Here is a 19,027-nt window from a genome sequence, read left to right on the forward strand (position 1 = left end):
TGTCACTTTTGTGCTTTATTCCGAGACCAGGACTTCATATTCTTAAAACCTATTAGAGCTAGGTAAATTTTGATAACAAAATTGAAAAGTATGACCCAAATTTTGTCGGATTACATACTTGGTTTGTCAAAATTGGATAAAATTTGCATGTGATAGAGCAAAATTAAATTTTTTGGATTCTGATGACGTCATAAAGTTCAAAAATTCGATTTTTTTTGATAACACAGGCAAGTTTGATCCGATCTTATTGGATTTTTTTTTAAACCCAATAATTTTAGGTCATTCTTTTCAGCTGTGATGTCAGTTTTTCCGTAACTGTCACTTTTGTGCTTTATTCCGAGACCAGGACTTCATATTCTTAAAACCTATTAGAGCTAGGTAAATTTTGATAACAAAATTGAAAAGTATGACCCAAATTTAGTCGGATTACATACTTGGTTTGTCAAAATTGGATAAAATTTGCATGTGATAGAGCAAAATTAAATTTTTTTAACTCTGATGACGTCATAAAGTTCAATAGAAAATAGATAGAGAAATTTACAGTCCCCTTTTACAACACAAGCGCCATTCTAGTCACTTTATTTAATGCTATTTTATAAAAACTTTTTTAGTCTAACAGCCATAAGATATAATTCTGCTTTACACTTCTACACTCCATACATTTAAGCCTGTTTATGTTTGCCACATTGATTGTTTGACGTCGTTAATGATTTTCCCAATATTCAGTACAATACGTACGATTGCTAGATAACATCAACTCTCTCTTTAGGAAGCTAAAGGATTAATATTAATAAAAAATTAAAAATCCATATAGTCATAAAAACGAAACATTTATTGATAATAATTTAGACATTACACTTATTTCGTACAATACTTGAAAAAGTAATAAATTAAAATGATGAACTTAATTGCTAATAAATAAATTAGTTTTGTATAAATTATAAATAATTACGAAATATTTATAATGGATTATTTAAGAGATCAAAATATAAATTACAATCTCTTTACGTCTCATTGTGTCCACCGTTCACCTCTCAAATATAAAATTCATCTAACTCTTTTGAACAATATCAATAAATTATTTCTTAGATTTCTTTGACTTTCCTGGTGCAGGCGCAGGTGCTGGAGTTCCACCAGCAGCCAATAGTTGTGATTTCAATTCCAATAATTTTTTAACTTCAGGTTCCCATACCGATTTTTCTGCACCACTTGATTTTAAAGATCGTACTAATTCACCCTAAAATTATAAAATATGAGTAAAATTTACACTTCTTATTTAAAACGGGACTTATCTCTCGTTATTGTCCTATCGGAAGTCTCTGTATTTACTTGTATCGTAGATAGGAATCATTATCAAGTTCATTAGGCAATTTGAATATCCTAGGTTTTTAATTAAAAGTACGTTACCTGTTGCGTGATTTTCGTTTCAATTTCTTTAATTAATCCCTCATCAACAGATGTCGCAACAGGGGCTGATTTAATATCTCCATTTACCATTGCTCCTTCATTATTACCATTCTTTAAATTTTTAGGAACATTTCCCTTTTTAATATCTTTCAATTGTTTTTTAAATTCGTTAAGTTTCAATAGTTCTGTTTGTAAATCAGATTGTGTCGCATTTTTAGATTTCATGGAGTTAATTTTATCTTCTTGTTTCTTAATAACTATTTCAAAATCATTTACTAATGCATTTTTCGATTTAGTTTCCGTTGAAGGTTCCTCATTTTGTACACCTCCGTATTTCGATTTTAATTCTTCCACACGTGCTAAGTCGATTTTACTAAATAATGGAGCAGGTTTACCAATTTTGTGTCCTGATGGTAATAAATTTCGAACTCGTGGAAGATTTGGTGTAATAAGAATTACATCGTCGGAAGCATTTAGTTGTTGTTTCATAACACGGCTTGTTTCTGGCATGTAAGGATGTAAAAGTATCGATAGTAAACATGCCAAATTACAACATAATCCAATTACAGTACCAGCTCGAGCTCTAAAATGGAATTTTATAATTATTAGAAATAAAACTATAACAAAAATGGCTACTGTTAGGGCTCGCTAGGTAGCCTAAGACACCTAATCCGACATAGGCAATCAAATGCTTGTTTGCAAACACATAGAAACATTGACATTGTTTTAAAGTTTTGCAAGTATCTATTAGTACTCAAAAAAGGTCTAAAAACAGATCGAGTAATGACATAAGGTTATCTCTAAATTTTTGACAAGGCTCTATTAGGACTAAACTTAGGTCGATTTAGATTAATTTGTCTGAGTTAAAATTTGCAAATACACCCTGTATGTGGCTGCCATTAATATTCAAAAACTTTTTTAAAAAATTTCGTCTCGAAACGAACATAGCATATACCACATACACCCCACTCGACTATACCAAGTAGCCGTCAATTAGCTTCTTAAAAATGATTGGTTTATTCTGCTGCAACCAGGATGCGTAGTGCCAGATTTTAAAATTAGTATTTATTACTTACTTTTCTTCATCAGTTCCTTTTAATAATACCCAAGGTTGATTTGCTTGCATATATTGATTTCCATGCCGAGAAATAGCCAAAATATGTCTGATACCATCTCTTAAATGTGCTTTTGATAATGAATTTATGTACGATTTTAATTCACGATTACATAATGCCAGAAGAGTTACATCATCATCAACAATAGTTATTTTTGGTACAATTCCATTAAAATTTTTTTCACAAAATACTAAAGCTCTATTAACAAAATTACCAAGATTATTTAATAATTCTGAATTATTTTTAGTGGCTAAATCCGACCAACTGAATGATGAATCTTGTGATTCTGGTCGGACATACAACAAATAAAATCTCCATACATCCGCAGGAATACCAGTATCACGAGCATCGTTTCCAAATACACCAATACCACGTGATTTAGAGAATTTTCCATCTTCGTAGTTCAAGTATTCTGCAAAGAACATAAAATTATAAATCCTACTTTTTAACTTCGAATAATGTTAAGGAAGGGAAACCAAATCGACCGATTGGGAGTGAAGTATTCACTCGAAAAAAAGTCAAACAAAAATCCAAAATTATTTGTTTGTAGAAGTTAGTATTTTTGAATCCATTTAAAAAATAATTAAAAATAAAAAACGCAGTTAATATAAATGTATACTCACTGTCAGAAAAAATGCTACAGTTAAAACATTCTAAGCGTACTCATCATATGTTATGTTATAATAGTAACACTTAGAATGTTTTAAAACGAGCATTTTTTCTGACATTGAGATACGTTGACGTTGAAAAAAATGTTTATGAGTCCTCGCCTTTAAAATCTTTAATTTTGAAATTGTTGAAATAAAACATCTATAATTATGTAATTTTTTTCTCATGTTACAACACGAACTTCTCTTTAGTGAATCAAGTACAAATAATTTTTCATTCAAAATGATTCATAACACATTCGAATTTGAGTAATAGTTGATTGCAAAGATTAAATGTTACCTACTTCAAAAAAAAACAACAACAAAAAACAACAATTACCTGTAGCCATTAAATGCTTCACAACCGTATGTCCTTCATTAATAGCTAATAAAGTAGCCGGAAACATAACAGAATGGAATGGAACATTATCTTTGGCCATAAATTGATATAATTCAACTTCTAAATTTGGATTTTTTTTTCGATCAGGACACCACCATTGTTTCCAAGCAGTTGGCGAATAACGTTTTGTTATTGATACGTAACCAATTGGAGCATCAAACCACACATAAAATACTTTCTTTTTATATTTCTCGAGTGGTACAGGAATACCCCATTTTAAATCACGTGTTATACATCGAGGTTTTAGACCTTCTTTCATCCACGAATTAGCAATAACTTTTGCATTGTATGACCAACCATCCCAAACACCTTTCATCCATAACTTCAACATCGGTTCAATCTAAAACAAGCAAAATGATAATTTAAAAAAAACCATACAAAACAGGGAATCTTTTAATTTGTTTTTTTTTTTCGCCACTGGAAGGCCATGCATTTAAAGACTTTAAGACCTAAAATGTGAGAGTTATTCTTCAATTATGATCACAAAAAGATTTGTCATGAAGCCAGTGAAAGATTTTTGTGATAATGCAATAAAACCTGAATGCCAGTCGCGGTAACATGAGTAGACTCAGACTATTCTACACTTAAAATCGTATGTCGTCCTTTCGGGGAATGGGTAAGCGTATTAAAGTGTTTTCTAAACTAAAAGTCACATTCACATCAATGTCAAAAATAACTTACATAATTTTAAAAATAAATTGTAGAATAGGCTTTAAGGAATGGCCTCGCACGCACGTTAAAATAAAGAAAAAAATAAGTAAAACCACTTAAACATAAGCAATATTACCTTGGGTAAATCGAAGAAAAATTGTTCAGATTGCATAATCTTTGGTTGATTAGAACATTGTTTACAACGAGGATTCTTTAATTCAATAGCATTTACTAATTTACCACATCCATCACATTGATCACCTCGTGCGTCCTCATAATTACATCCAATATTTGGGCAACCACCTTCCACAAAACGATCCGCCAAAAATCGATCACATTTACTGCAGTACAATTGATCCACTGATTGTGTTGATATAAAACCATTTGAATTCAATTTCAAAAAAAATTCTTGGCATATTCTATAGTAAAAAATCATTTTATTTATTTAAAAAAAGTTTCACTTAAGCTTGAGTTTTGTGACATGCCATTTTTTGGGTTATACTAACTCAGTTTGTTCAGGTGTTGTTGTTCGTCCAAAATAATCAAATCCAATTCCAAACCAACGATAAATATCATTATGTATTTGAAAGTATTTATCACAAATTTGTTGCGGAGTCAAACCTTCAGCAAGAGCTTTTGTTTCTGTTGCTGTTCCATATTCGTCCGTACCACACACGAACAAAGTATTGTTATTGCAAAGTCGAGAAAACCTTAAAAATAATTCAATATTTATATTTTTGATAAATACTTTTTCATTTATAATTTGTTTAGCAAAAATTGAATGATGTTTTCAATTGAAATTACTAAATTTTAAAGTCCAATAAAACTACAAAGTGTTCAAATTTAAAAATATGCATTAGAACCAAAATTATTTTACGAAGTTTTTTTTTTTTGAAATTTTCGATTGGTTCATTTTTTTAGTCTTTTTATTGCGTATATTTTGACTCTAAAACTTTAATTCAAGGCTTAAACTTTCCTTTTTTGCATTTTTTTCGTTTAAATTGAACTTTGTTTGAAAGATAAAACCTACCTTACTCTAATAAAATTTAATTACCTTGCAAAAACATCAGCTGAAAGTACACATCCGATAATATTACCTAAATGTGGCACATTATTTACATATGGAAGCGCTGATGTGATTAAAACATTTCTTTCGCCAGGTACAGGAACTCTAGAATACAAAAGAGGTAATTTTAATTTCCATATTACAGCTAAGTTTGACAATATAAGATTTGTTACAAATTTTAAAGTGAACACATAGCAGCTTAGTCTATTTTTATTTTATAATGATTTTCAGATTTCAGTCGATAGTTTCACTTACATGTTTTTGCTCATTTAATAACTGCTCTTCCAACAAATTTAGTAATGAAGCTGAATTTATCAAATGAATCAAATAAAAGTTTTTGATTTTCTGTAAAACTAATTAAATAAAAAATAAAGAGTGATAACCGAAAAAAAAAAAGATGTTGATAAAGGTATCCGATTCGACGTCTCTTAAATCAAGTGTTGAGATTCCCTTAACAATTCAAGCTTAGTTCGATATTTTTTAATCACGTTTACTTCTATAAATAAAGATTTAAATATTTTTGGATTCTAAAATTCGAACTGATTTATAAAAGATGATAAAGAATGCAACTTGAAATTTATCAATTTTTTACAACCTACTTATTGAACCCTCTATATATAATTTGGTATAAATTCAAATTCAAGTTGCTACGCCATTTATTAACAACTTTCAGTTTTGTGTTAGAATAAATGACTATACTTTTACTTTAAAATACTTAGGATTATTGTTTGTATTACGATTAGAATTATTGTTTGAAGAAATCCCAAAATATATTTACAAATAAATAATTTTTAAATTTACTTACACTGGATAAACTGCTTTTTTAACTTTGAAGTCTGTACTATCTAGCCAAGCATTTTTAGCTTCTTGTAATTCTTCTGAAGAAAGAACTTCTAAAGATGCTTGATGTGACGGAGAACTATTATTTGAATCACCACTGTTAGAAGGCATATCTGTTTTGGGTGCTTCGAGAAGCGCATGCGATGGTAACGATGTTAATAAAGTTTTATAAGCAGATGACGTCAAAGAATATTTTTTTAATCCTTCCTGAAAAATTTAACATATAATTTAGGAAACTTTTTTTAGAACTATGTGTAAAAAATCGTAAATTTGGATAAGCAGAATCTTTATCTAGTTCGACATCACTATTGAGAAAACTGCACTATTTTCGGAATCATATCTTTGTAAATGATTTTGAACTGTCGGAACTAATGGAGAATATAGTTCTATAATGTCGGCCCATACAAATAGAAATATGTCGGCCTTCAGAAATAATTAACAGCTGCACGTTTTTTAGAATATTAATGTATGGGGGCCACAGTGCTAATTCAAGATTCAATATTGATTCCAATTAATTATGAAACATTTATTTATTTAATTGTACAAGTATTTATTTAAGTCCTGCCCACAGTTAACATTCAAACTTATTCATTATATTGACTCACAACATGCTTCTAATATAATCAATACATAGTATAAAACAAAGTCGCCTCCGTCTGTCCGTCCCTAATTTCTATGTATGCTTAGATCTTTAAAACTACGCAACGAATTTTGATACGATTTTTTCTAATAGAGTGGTTCTAGAAGTTTTTATGTATAGTACATATTATAGTAGAGTAAGGGGTTGAAGTAAGAGTTGAAAGGGATGTGCTTCAAAAACTTAAAAAATTGTTTTCCAGCAAAGTAGTGGGTAGTTTACACCTAGTATATTATAATTAGTGATTGTAGAAACGACTGTATTCTGTTACAATCAATTTAGTACAGTTTTGCATTGTATTTTTAGGTGTAAATTATTGGGCCTACAAATGTCTTACTTTATTGACAAAAAAAGCTAAGAAAAGAAAAACTTAATCTTTACGAGCTTAGCTTTACAAACATCAAGAGCACTCTGTGCGTTGCCTATCTACCTTTGCCAAAACATTGAATTTAGTTATACTTACAATTAAATTAGGTTGAGTCAATAATACATTAATCCAATTCTGAACTTTTGTGCTAAGGTAACTTTTTTTCAATTCTTCATCTAAATACAAAGCATAAATCGAGCTAAACAGTACTAAATCAGCTACTGTTATATCATTCTAAAAATTAATAAAATTAAAAAATTATGTTTTATTATTTATTGAAAATAACTGAATATACGTACACTTAAAAGAAACGAAGATTTATCTAAATAATTTTCTAAATACTTTAGACATTGTTCTAAACTTATGTTATTTGATTTATTCGTTGAATTGAGTAATGTTGGTAAGAAAATCGTGCTCTCCCATTCTAATAACTGATCAATAGAACTAATTAATTTTTCACTTGCTGGAAATAAGTATTTGCAAGCTGCATTTGGTGAAAATATTTGTGTACCATTTTCTAACTCTAAAATTGGCAACCTTTTCGTTGGAGACGACACCTCTAAAATAAAATAATTTTTTTACTAATATTACTCTGGAACATATTGACTCAAGAAATTGAAGGCGTGATTTCCAATTTCAATATGCCAATAGCTTTAAGCAAAAATGTGAAAGTAAAAGTCCAACTTATTTGTCCAACAAAAATTTGTCCAACTTATATTTTCTCTAAATTCACCAGTAATTCTTAGTATTCTCATATGGATAAAAATCTAAGTTACACGAAGAGTTTTATTTACATTTCCACTGTTTTCCTACTAAATGCTAGCGAAAGCATATATTAAATGGAAACTACTGTTTTGACATTTCACGTAAATGAGATATGAGAATACAAAAGACCCACAATATTTAAGCCTTGACTTATAGATACTATATTTGTAAATTATAAAATGCACAAATATGTAATGATGCAATCACCTGTAACATACCTGTCAGTTCAACAATTTTTATTTCGACATTTTTCTTTCCAAATAAACTACTTAAAAACAATTTTAAACCATTTAAATTATTTTTATTTGTATAAATAATAAACATATTGCAAAAATTATATGTTTTACTACAGAAAATTTTAGAATAGTAAACAACGTGGCTTAATTTTTATGGAATTTCCAACAATATAACTTGTGTCACATTCGTTTCAACTTTCCTGTGATTTGTTAAGTACAATTTGAGGTTAGTAATTCGCACATTTTTTGTGATCCATTGCATTTATGGCTAATGTCAGGTAAGTTACCCTTTGATTAATTTTTTTATACCATGGTGATAATTTTTCATGTTTACTTATTGTGTTTACATATGACAGTTTTGGAAACAGAAACAACATAGCTTCTGCATTTAATAGGAAAAATATTGCGGGATGCCAATTTTGCGTTTGATACGAAAAGATAAACAAAGTAAATTCACAGTAAAAAATACATGGGGATAATGAAAAGAAACAAACATTAAACCACATAATTTAATGTCCATTTACATATTTCAGTGCATGGATCATAGAGATATAAAGATGGAGAACGCTAGCCTGTAAGTGGATGCGATATGCAAAGCGAAAGAGAAGTCTGCCAGGAAGACCCTCTATGTCCTTGTTTAATGTATATACTTATACTTACTAAAACATATAATAAGTATATATGTACATATGATTATGACAAGGACACAGGGAAACTCACTGACAGTCTTCTCTCTCATTCATCATATCGCAACCACTTACAGGCTGGCAGATCGGCAGATCCCTCGCGTTCTCTATGTATAATATTCTATGGGCAACACTGGTATTATCCAAAGAGGCTATATAACATAGAGGCTTAAAGCATAGGAAACGCAATAAGTGAATTATTGATCATTACAGTTGTATGTTATTACTTCAATAGTATTATATCTATGACTTCTAGCCATCTTCTCATTTCCATAGAATAATGTATTTTCAAAGAATATAACCATAGAATAAATAATATAATCTATGCTCATTTCTCAAACACAATAACAGGAGACACGTATGGCGTCATTAGCACTGGCCAGTATACTGGTGAATATTACGGAACATACCCAATATGTCAGTGTCACATTAGTATAATAGCGGATAATATTGGTAACACAAATTAATACTTATTAAAAATCAAGTTGTACTACATTTTTGAATCAAGCAGAATTATTTTTTTAATCCAGTATAATGGGAAGGTAATATTTTATTTATATTTTGTTCAAATATAATAAAAAAATCATCAAATTACCTGCAATGTCCTAAAAAACTTTAATTTAACGCTATGGGTAGTGAGAATAAAAATTCGTATCTTTAAATTTATTTCTTTGCTATAACGTATAATTATCAAATATAACGTGTCTTTAAGAAATAGGGAATTTTATATATGTTATGAATTCGAAAACAATAACCTTTAAAAATAAATAAACAAAAGTGTCATGCATTAATGGCGGGAAATTTTGATTCGATGATAAAGAATTGCAGACAAAGTAGCTCAATAACATATAACGTAAAAACTAGAAAATGTTAGTTTATGTCCCAGTTTTTGGAAAATAATGTATTTCATTATATTCGATAAAACTGAGTCTCCAATTTTTGAAAGAAACTGAAGTTCCAATTTAATCCTACATAAATGAATTTTGATTCGGTATGAACTTTAACTTTTATGGTTTAAAACTTTGAATGGTTTTCAATAATCACCTCCTATAAATAAGTAGTATAAATCTTCCAATTGGGGGTCATCTATGACTATTCTAAAGCAGGTATTCATAATATTCCTAAAAATTTTGAAATTATTGAATTATATTTGAATTCTTTATCGAATACAATGAACTAAGTCATTTCATAGTATATAAAAGACAAATATGTATCGCTTCTGCTAATAACGTCGAATGTATTTTTCAGACCATTTAGAGTATCCGAAAAACAAGCAATTTTAAAATACATCGTAGCCCGGAAAGAATATGAAAGAACTACAGGAGCCGATTTGTGGAGGGAAATGGAGCGATCTTTTGTGAGTAAAATATTTCTGATTAATTTTTAATAAAGTCAGCTAAGGTTCATTATTGAAAAGAGATATGACATAGATCTCGGCTTATTTTATGGTATACCTAATTATTATTAGGGTTTTTTATTTTTAGAACAATGGGAGATCGTGGCAGTCATTAAAGGAGCATTATAAAAAAGTTTTAGTAAATGAATTACATAGATTTGATTTTTTGACAAATGAAGAGATCCAAAGTTTTAGGTAAAAATTATTTTATTTATTTTTTTGTAAATTATATACAGAATGTAAGTAAATCATCACGCCAAAAGAAAACTATGATTTCTTTACGAAATTCTAAGAAGAAAAGTATTTTGGCGTTTTTCGATCTGAACTTTTAACGTTAATTATCGCTTTTTATTTAATGATTTTTTCGAACGAGGCTGCAAACGTTAACGTTATTTTACCAAACGTCAAACTTTTCGTTTTAAAATTACGGAATACATAGATGTCTCTGTGACCATAAAAATAACATTATTTAAGTGAATTTAAAAATTAAAATTATTATTTTTTATTTCTAGATCCAAAAAATACATCCCAAATATTGTACCTATTGTGGAATCATCAGGGCAGAGGTATTTATTTAATCTATGTGTCCCGTTGAAAAAACTTCGTACAAATTAATTTTTTTTAGTATTTATAATGAAATTATTTTTAAAAATAGCCTTAATACAAATTTTAAACTCTTCCCTTTAAAATGTTTTTGGATTTTAAATAAAATGATTTCGCGCGTGCTTGATTGAGAAAAAAATGCACGATCTTAAAATTGGCATAACTAAGTCTATTTTAAGCTAGAAGGTCGAATAAAAAACGAAAATTACACAATTACTTTTGCTGCAACTTTTTTTCTTATTTGTTACTTAGTTTTTTTACCCCCAAAAAATGGTTTAAAGAAAACCTCCCCTTCCCTTGAGAAGTCGATTTTTCGTTACGAAGTTGTAACAACCAAACAAACAACCGTGCCAAATATCAAAGATGCAACACTTTCATTTTATCATGATTTTTTAAATAATTTCATTGTACTAACCATGCTATAATTATCGATTTAATTGGGCTATATTCAAATTCACCGAAACTGTTTACCTTTAAGGCTTTCGGTTAATGCTTTTGAAGTATTTAATTTGAATTAGACTAATTTATGTTTGTTATTTCTAGATTGGAAAACGATCGCGATGGAGCGACTGGAAATAATGAGAATCAAAATAATGAAGAATCGAGCGAAAATAACGACACCTCTTTTGAAAATAATGAAGTCACATTAGAAATGAATAATTCTGTGGATAGATATGCAATGATCGAAGAATTGCTCTGTTTAGAATGTATGGAAAAGGAACTACTCGCAACAACCTACGATACTGGTTTCTGCGTCGATTGTCATCTCACACACAAAATAACATTTGAGAATAATCAAATCAAAGAAATTCGTCGTACGTAAATAAAGACGTAGGAGAAGGGAAATGTAGGCTAATGTGATAACAAACCTAACGTCACATATGCTCAATATACCACCGATGAAATAAATAAGAAGAAATAAAAAAAGTATATTTTTTTTAAATTTTACGATGAAAAGTTTTTTTACGAGAAAATACCATATACAAATTTTTGATTACAGAGTGTGTCACGGATTTAAAACAAATAAAATTCAGATGTAAAACGTATAATAATAATTTTTACTAGAACTTCTTGTGTACCTACTGTGATTTAATGTAATTTGATTAATTTTATAATTATATGCTGTGATTTATTGTAATTTGTTTTATAACTAATAAATAATAATTCAGTTTCAAAATGATGGTCTTTGTTGATATATAGTTTTGTAAGATTTATCGATTTGATGCGCATAAACTGTGTCTATTTTCAAGAAAAACTTCTTAAAAACACAAAATGTGTTAAAAGAGTCATTACAAGAACTTTTATTTAACTTCACTTGTATGTTTTGAAATTTTGTAATCAAAATTTGGCTCAATTCCCTGTTTGCGATTGAGATGAAATTTTGAATGGATCGTTACTATGATAACTCCCTGAAATAAAACTCATGCACGGATCGAATAGCATAAATTCCGAAATTGTAAGGTTTTAATAATAAAAAAAATAAAAATTCGTTTCGAACGTAACATTTTTAATTAAAAATATTTACAAAATTATGTAAAAAACAGTCTCTGTTATCTTCTTCTAATTCGAATTTTTGATGGACTTTTATTTTTTATACTACTGATTACTTTATCCACTTTATCTGCAGTCTCCATTTTAATTTTTTTAATTTCTTTTTTCACGGCTTCATTTTTATATTCAATCTTATCATTAATATCATCATCTTCGAACAATCTTTTAACTTCTAATAAACGATTTTGAACGGGAGCCGTAAAAAAAATATTCTTTGTTTTTACTTTTTGTGATTTAAATAATTCTAACAACCCCCAGTTCGGAGTAGCTTTAAATTTTGAGGAATCTTGTGATTCTAGTGTCCATGCGGCGTTGCGAAATTCAATTCTTAATCGCTCCATTTCTTCGGTACTTACATTTTTACTCACATTAAAATATCGTTCCAATGGATTTACTATATATAGGGCGCATGATTCTGGTTTGTGAATGTCTTTCCCTTCGTTTAATGAAACTGCTCGATTATAAAAATCAAACGATGAAAAATGTTCGAAAAATTGTAGTAATAAAATTTCTAATGAATCTTTATTTGGATTTTTCTGTTCAGGTAACTTTGATAAATCGTGTAAAAATGAACAATTAATATCGTTAAATGTCATTTTATCACAACTTTCTGAAACAAAATTAAAATTTGCAATATAATCGATGGATAACAGTTAGAGACTACGAGTTCTTAAAAATCTGGTAATTATCTTCTCTGAGAGAAGCTGGTAATTATCTTTAATAGCTAGTTACAAATTTTACATCAACAAAAATTGTTCCCAAATAATTTTTGTCTATGACGAAGAAGAAGTAATTATCTACATTTTCTATTTTATTATATCGAAGGTAATTAACGCGGTTCTTATAAGAATTCAAGTACTATCTCAGAAACAGCTGATTTATTCGTCTAATGAACCTTATTTTTGCCTTAGCCAAAAGGTGAAAATTACCTCATTCTAAGTTTTATTGAAATCGAAAATAAAATTCAATTTTTTGCAGTTTTTTAAATATATTGAAACAATTTTTTTGTGAATAAAATTTATTAATATTAATTTACCTGCCAACTTCATGAGAGTATTGACAGATGGCAGTATTTGTACTTGTTGTAAAAATGATAAAACCATCAATGTTAAACCAAAGTTAGTGATCCATCGCCCTGGTGAATTCGTTGTTAATCCAACTTGTTGAGCCCACCGCCGTACAGTAAAAACTAATGGTTTCACTCTTGGATCAATGCAACCTAATGTATATAACAAATCTGACATGTAAACTCCAGATCTGTAAAGAGAAAATTGTTTTTAAATATTTTTGATTATTATTTGAAATGTGTGGAAAGTAACAGCTTTGTACTCACAAAGAAAAAACTGTTTTTCGGGTGATTGCATGTAAGATCCTCAAAATTTAATTTTAAATTCTACAATCCAAATGAATTAATGAATTTTGAAAAATGAGGTGTTGTTAAATTTATAATACTTAGCAAGGGGTAGATAGATCAAGAACAGCAGCAAAAAACATTTTTTTTAAATTTGTGAAAAATTGATATTAACTTTGTTGATGAAAATTTGTAAACATCAACTAATCTTTATTTTCAATTCCAGGAAACCTACAGAGGTCTTAAACAAAATTTATAAATAAAACCATGCGCGTTTACCGGAAAATTTTTAGTTTTGTGGAATAAACTACAGAGTTTTGTTATTTAACACTTACAAGTTAGTCATACTTAAATCACATTCCAGACCGGTTTGTTCTTGATTATATTTAATAATTGGTACACGTGCTTGTAAAATTCTCCGAACATTCACACAACCCGGTAAAAATAGTTGTAACATATCTGCAATACATTCCATATGTCTTTGAGTTTGAGAACGCTCATTGGATAACGCAGCTTTGGAATGAAAAGCTAATCGATTTTTTGATGAGCTCTAAACAAATTAATACAAAAATTTTAATTTAATGTCAAAGTTTAAAGTAACATACCAAGAGCTAGATTTCACAAATTTTCTGGACTTCTTAAATGAATCAATTAGTCATTATTTTAGAGTTCAAAATAGTTTTGGTCTCCATAAAGTTTTTTATAGCGGGAACAGCCTACTTTATCGAAAAATACTAAAGCAAGAAGTTCGGGATATGATAAAAATTTGATGAATTTGGCTCTTGGTATTGAATTGTTATCCAACCTTTTTGGTATTTAAACACACGACTAGATCTAAATCACACCCTTCTTTACCATAACTATTTACAGATGAACCAAAAGGTAATGCTTGAGCATTTGGAAACATTCCACTCAAAGCCAATTCAATTTGCCGACTAGCTAAAAATCGTACACGAGTCCCAGTATCACTTAAACAAGTCATTTTATATAACAATGTCATTTGATCTGAAATCTAGAACTCAATTTAAATTTCGGCTATTTAGATAGGAGTTTCAAAAACATCCGATCATTTCAAAACTTTGTATGTATACTAAAATCCAATAAAAATGAATCATTCGAAAACTTTACAAAGTCTTATTATATTTTAATCCGAGATGTGTGGACCAATTTTTCTTGATAATTTTCTCCCTTATAACTTCGACAATACAGAAAGATATGCAAAACATGATATAAATCACGAAAAATTTTAGAAAATCACGTGTGTAAATGATAACTTTTTACTGGTACTGATTAAGTGCTTGTTAAAATATACCCAAGCAGTAGAAAAAGCTGGGCACATGGCCAATAAATGTCAAAACGGGTTCACAAGTTAGGTCCGATTCAATTATTAGTTTCCATAATACGATTAAAAATCGGTCCAAAACAAACTTTTATAAATTTAAAGTTATCTTACCTAAACGAGTTGTGTTAAAATCGAATATAAAATTTATTCCTTTATTTTTTACAAGGGAAAAATTGAAATAACCGCATACAATTTTTAATTTTCAAAATTTGATAAAACTTATTTAATGAGTTAACTTTAACAAAACAGATCAGGTTCATTTAACGATCGGGCGATTAGTTTATGAGATATTATTTGAAATTTTGAGTCATTTGATTTCAGTTAAACATGTCTCTAGAACAATGTAGATAACTGAATACCAACGGTATATAAAGTTTATAGTTAATCAAATTAAAGAACGTTTTTGAAACTCCAATCCCTGAATGTTTTATTTACATTTTATATAATCCTTACATTTTGAGCATTATGTAGTAAACTTTCGATATCTTCCTGGCTAAAAATTTTTGTACCATTTTCGATGAAAGATATTGGTAATTTATTACTAGTTGCAGATACAGTTTTTGATGACTTTTGTTTCCCAATAGCTCTAAACCACAAAAACTGCGAAGTTACTGGTATTGTTTCTGTATCATTATTTGAAACATGAGAGCTTGAATCAATAATATTGGAAACAGCATTTTCATTATCAAATTCAACAATTATGAAATGCTATGGAAAAATAAAATCATTTGTAAATAAATTTAATAGCAATCATCAATTTTATTTTGAAAATTTTAAGAGATATCTAAGTGTCGCTTTAATGACAAGTTGAAAGTTACAAAAATTAACAACCCCCCCCTACGAATACCCCTCAGACTTTCTTGAATCATAGCTAAGAACAGTCTTTATCAAATTACCTTTCAAACAAACAAAATCGCATTCGAATAGGTTGAACTGTTTAAGAGCTACGGTGCCACAGACAGGCAGGCAGGTATAGCGGTCAAACTTATAACACCCTCCCCCATTTTTGCATCGGGAGTAAAAAAATTTATTTTTGAATTATTTGAATTGTTTACGATTCGAGTATTTATCAGATTCCATTTTCAAGAATCCCCCACCTTAGATTTTTGCCCTGAAAAAGGTCTTTTCTTAAAATGTTAACCGTTTTTCATCTAATAGAAAGGAAGAGCTCTAAATATAAACTTTATTTCCGAATTACTTTAAGTATTGGAATCTGCGTTTGCTTGTCTTCTTATAATTTAAAAAATTCTTCTCATAATTCATTCAGCGTTTAATTTGTTGGAGAACCCATTAAAGTTCATCATTTCTAGTTCACTTTCTTAGTCAGAAATGAAATTTGAATACTAACCAAAGGATCAGAACATGTTGTATAATGAAACATATTTTTAATTTTTCCATATTGTGAACAATACGAATACAATTCAAGATTGGAACGAGATGAATTTACTTGTACCAAAATACTGCGAGCCGCTTCTTTTCTACGTTTTTGAATTACATCTATAAATTTTGGTTGATAATTAGACGTTGTCCCTGTGAAAAATTAATAAAAAAACTTCCATATTTCAATTTCATTTAAATTTTATAGTAATATTATAACATAACTTGGGGTTAAACCTAACCTGTATGAGAATAAAGTTTTTGATTCCAATTTGTAGAAATTCTGATATTTTCTGAATTTGCATAATATTTCAAACATTTATGATACTGTTTCTTATAATTAATTGGCCCTAAATTAATTCGACCAATTCTTAACGCAAACATTTTATTAATTTGAAAAATTCATGATCTTGAGTATCTTTTTCACCAGATAACCATGTGTTAGAGTGAGAACAGTTTATACAAAAGTTGATACATGTTTTTAATCGGATAATTAATTTTAAAAATAAATATATTTCAAACTATATTAAAATTATGTCACGTCAATTAACGCCTAAAAAAGAAGAAAATCTTTTAAACACTTCTCAATTTATACCAATAAAACGTAAGTTTCATTATAAATTTTTTAATTTATTGGCCAAAAATGTTTCACCATACCATGTGAGAATAAATGTATATATAATCTTGCCGAATACAAAAAATATCCACCTTTTTAGTACATGAAAGTCCGGGCTCAAAAACGGCACAAAGGAATTTAACTGGATATCCAAGGATAATAAGAGATTTATCTGCAGATATTTTTAATGATATTCAACAATGGAATGGATTACATATTCGTGGGGCAAAAATTATCAAAGAAATTGCAAGGTAATTATTACAGATACGATTTTGCAGTTATGTTATTTAATTTATTATTTTCAGTTTAAAAGCAACAACTTATAAACAATCACATTATCCTCCAGAATTAGAACCGTTATGTAACAATGTACTGGAAGTTGTTAATGCTCTTGAAATTATTGTTGAGTCATTGAAGGCAATTAGTAAAAAAATGAGTCCCATTGTTAATTTGCATAAAAGTAATACACCATTATTTATATCTTGGCCTACTAGTAAATTTGTTTTGACTGCTGAAAAAATTGCAAATGTTTACGCTGAAGAATTGGATTTGAAAAGGTAATATTTTTACAGGTCAAAACTTGGTAAAATTTAATTTCTATCAGAATGGAATACTCGTTTAAGATTCGTGAACTTATAAAAAAAAAATCTATTAAAATATTTCTTCAGCGTGTTTCTGGGACACGTTAATTATTTTAGCGAAAAAACACATATCAGATATTCTGGCAATTGAAATCGCACCGCGTCCTGTATTAATTATTTACCGACTATAATCGGCATGATAAAATGACCAATATTCCTATTCGTTAGAAATTCTACTAGATTTAAACTACTAGAGTCAAAATTGAAGTTATATGATATGATTAAAAATAAATAACTAAGTAAAACCGTTGTTTCAGAACAATTTGCGAAAATATTGCACATAGTAAAGACGAAGAAGAGGCAACATTTCATGCAGTTACGTGGGCCGTTCAACCGTTTATTGAAAATGACGTTAACATCGCTCTGGAAAGTTTATTAACTGAAACTGGACATCGCAGTATTGGAAAATAATACAAAGTTGAATTCTTGATCCCCAAAATATTTATCTTTTGAAGTGTCGACCAGAAACAATTTCTTGCTTAAAGCATTTGAATGAAAAACTAAAGAATTACGCTCAGCTAAATTCCTTAATCGTACCATAATACTGCTAATCTGCTTTTTAGTAACGGCTCGTCCACACATGTAATACATTTATCTGTGTGTTTGTGAAATATCACAAAACTTAGTTTTGCATTAGCAGAAATTATGGTCGAATGGTTTCGGCAAATTACATTTCTATGGAAATTTCTAATGTATTCGCAAGAACTGAGAACACATACTTGCACAAATAGTGGCCGAATAATTTCCACATTCGAAAAAGTATCTTATTTTTTCACACACACATGCTACGGAGTTAGATATTGTAGGAGATATTCATATTTTATTTATATTTTCGTATAAACTTGGGTAAACTAAACTGCATGTAAGTGATTATTAAAGTTTTGCATCTGGACGGAGCTGAATATTCTTTACGTTTACTACGAAAAGTCAAATTATAGCAATTTATGGTAGTTAAGACTAAAAGGCAAAACTTAAAGATTCAGGGAAAACATATATCGATTTAGATTCCAAAAATATAATCTGTAAATAATGGGTATTTTTGGCATTAAAAATTGCCTCTTAAATATCGTTAATTTTATAAGAAAAATCAAAAAATTGCTTCCGGTCGGTTGATGTCTGAAATTCCGTCTGAAAATAGAAAAAACCGCTCGCCTAAAAGTAATTAGAAGTTATTTTGTATATTGTATAACTATAGATGTAGGCATACCAATAGACAGAAAATTTAATTACCATGTTATTATATAATTTTGTAAATATACATTGTATTATTAATTATTTGATTATTTATTAAAATTTTTGTTATAATAAAACAATTTTTTATTAATTTTTGATT

The 19,027-nt window shown here is 28.8% G+C and overlaps 4 protein-coding genes across 7 annotated transcripts; 2 read left to right on the forward strand and 2 right to left on the reverse strand.

The window, feature by feature from the left end:
- Window positions 1-811: 811 nt before the first annotated feature.
- LOC123301487 (methionine--tRNA ligase, cytoplasmic) lies at window positions 812-8,327 on the reverse strand. Its single transcript, XM_044884237.1, has 11 exons — window positions 8,114-8,327; window positions 7,430-7,689; window positions 7,227-7,364; window positions 6,092-6,333; window positions 5,275-5,391; window positions 4,727-4,930; window positions 4,357-4,639; window positions 3,510-3,909; window positions 2,484-2,934; window positions 1,408-1,990; window positions 812-1,237 (listed from the first exon to the last, which is right to left on the reverse strand). The coding sequence occupies exons 1-11, from the start codon at window positions 8,217-8,219 to the stop codon at window positions 1,079-1,081; spliced, it is 2,943 nt and encodes a 980-aa protein (XP_044740172.1). The 5' UTR covers window positions 8,220-8,327; the 3' UTR covers window positions 812-1,078.
- Window positions 8,310-11,828, forward strand: LOC123301508. Of its 4 annotated transcripts, XR_006535436.1 has the most exons (7): window positions 8,310-8,340; window positions 9,169-9,359; window positions 10,066-10,174; window positions 10,302-10,408; window positions 10,726-10,779; window positions 11,360-11,743; window positions 11,817-11,828. XR_006535436.1 is itself a non-coding variant. In XM_044884273.1 (6 exons), exons 2-6 carry the CDS (start codon window positions 9,352-9,354, stop codon window positions 11,637-11,639), a joined length of 558 nt encoding a protein of 185 aa, XP_044740208.1. In that variant the 5' UTR covers window positions 8,310-8,340; window positions 9,169-9,351; the 3' UTR covers window positions 11,640-11,773. The 4 variants fall into 4 exon arrangements, 3 of the variants coding, with proteins under 3 accessions (XP_044740208.1, XP_044740209.1, XP_044740210.1); XM_044884273.1 differs by lacking the exon at window positions 11,817-11,828 and having other exon boundaries at window positions 11,360-11,773; XM_044884274.1 differs by lacking the exon at window positions 11,817-11,828 and having other exon boundaries at window positions 8,335-8,357; window positions 11,360-11,773.
- A 538-nt stretch (window positions 11,829-12,366) lies between these two features.
- Window positions 12,367-16,880, reverse strand: LOC123301493 (poly(A) RNA polymerase, mitochondrial-like). The gene is made up of 7 exons (XM_044884253.1): window positions 16,680-16,880; window positions 16,409-16,590; window positions 15,514-15,768; window positions 14,524-14,730; window positions 14,054-14,268; window positions 13,404-13,624; window positions 12,367-12,977 (listed from the first exon to the last, which is right to left on the reverse strand). Exons 1-7 carry the CDS (start codon window positions 16,819-16,821, stop codon window positions 12,367-12,369), a joined length of 1,833 nt encoding a protein of 610 aa, XP_044740188.1. The 5' UTR covers window positions 16,822-16,880.
- On the forward strand, window positions 16,842-18,920 carry LOC123301507 (cyclin-dependent kinase 2-interacting protein-like). Its single transcript, XM_044884271.1, has 4 exons — window positions 16,842-17,041; window positions 17,154-17,304; window positions 17,359-17,610; window positions 17,952-18,920. The coding sequence occupies exons 1-4, from the start codon at window positions 16,972-16,974 to the stop codon at window positions 18,103-18,105; spliced, it is 627 nt and encodes a 208-aa protein (XP_044740206.1). The 5' UTR covers window positions 16,842-16,971; the 3' UTR covers window positions 18,106-18,920.
- The last annotated feature ends 107 nt before the right edge of the window (window positions 18,921-19,027 follow it).

The sequence above is a fragment of the Chrysoperla carnea genome, chromosome 5, assembly GCF_905475395.1.
Source record: "Chrysoperla carnea chromosome 5, inChrCarn1.1, whole genome shotgun sequence".
NCBI lineage: Eukaryota > Metazoa > Arthropoda > Insecta > Neuroptera > Chrysopidae > Chrysoperla > Chrysoperla carnea.

Coding starts and splice junctions, on each gene's coding strand:
- LOC123301487 (XM_044884237.1), bottom strand. CDS start 8,219: ATGTTTATTATTTATACAAATAAAAATAATTTAAATGGTTTAAAATTG. Junction 5,392..6,091: donor AAAAAAGCAGTTTATCCAGT/GTAAGTAAATTT, acceptor TTTGTATTCTAG/AGTTCCTGTACCTGGCGAAA. Junction 1,238..1,407: donor AAACGAAAATCACGCAACAG/GTAACGTACTTT, acceptor TTATAATTTTAG/GGTGAATTAGTACGATCTTT.
- LOC123301508 (XM_044884273.1), top strand. Junction 10,175..10,301: donor GGGAAATGGAGCGATCTTTT/GTGAGTAAAATA, acceptor TTTTATTTTTAG/AACAATGGGAGATCGTGGCA. Junction 10,409..10,725: donor GAAGAGATCCAAAGTTTTAG/GTAAAAATTATT, acceptor TTTTATTTCTAG/ATCCAAAAAATACATCCCAA.
- LOC123301507 (XM_044884271.1), top strand. CDS start 16,972: ATGTCACGTCAATTAACGCCTAAAAAAGAAGAAAATCTTTTAAACACT. Junction 17,042..17,153: donor TCAATTTATACCAATAAAAC/GTAAGTTTCATT, acceptor CCACCTTTTTAG/TACATGAAAGTCCGGGCTCA. Junction 17,611..17,951: donor GAAGAATTGGATTTGAAAAG/GTAATATTTTTA, acceptor CCGTTGTTTCAG/AACAATTTGCGAAAATATTG.
- LOC123301493 (XM_044884253.1), bottom strand. CDS start 16,821: ATGTTTGCGTTAAGAATTGGTCGAATTAATTTAGGGCCAATTAATTAT. Junction 15,769..16,408: donor CAACATGTTCTGATCCTTTG/GTTAGTATTCAA, acceptor ATTTTTCCATAG/CATTTCATAATTGTTGAATT. Junction 13,625..14,053: donor GATTTAAGTATGACTAACTT/GTAAGTGTTAAA, acceptor TTCTCTTTACAG/ATCTGGAGTTTACATGTCAG.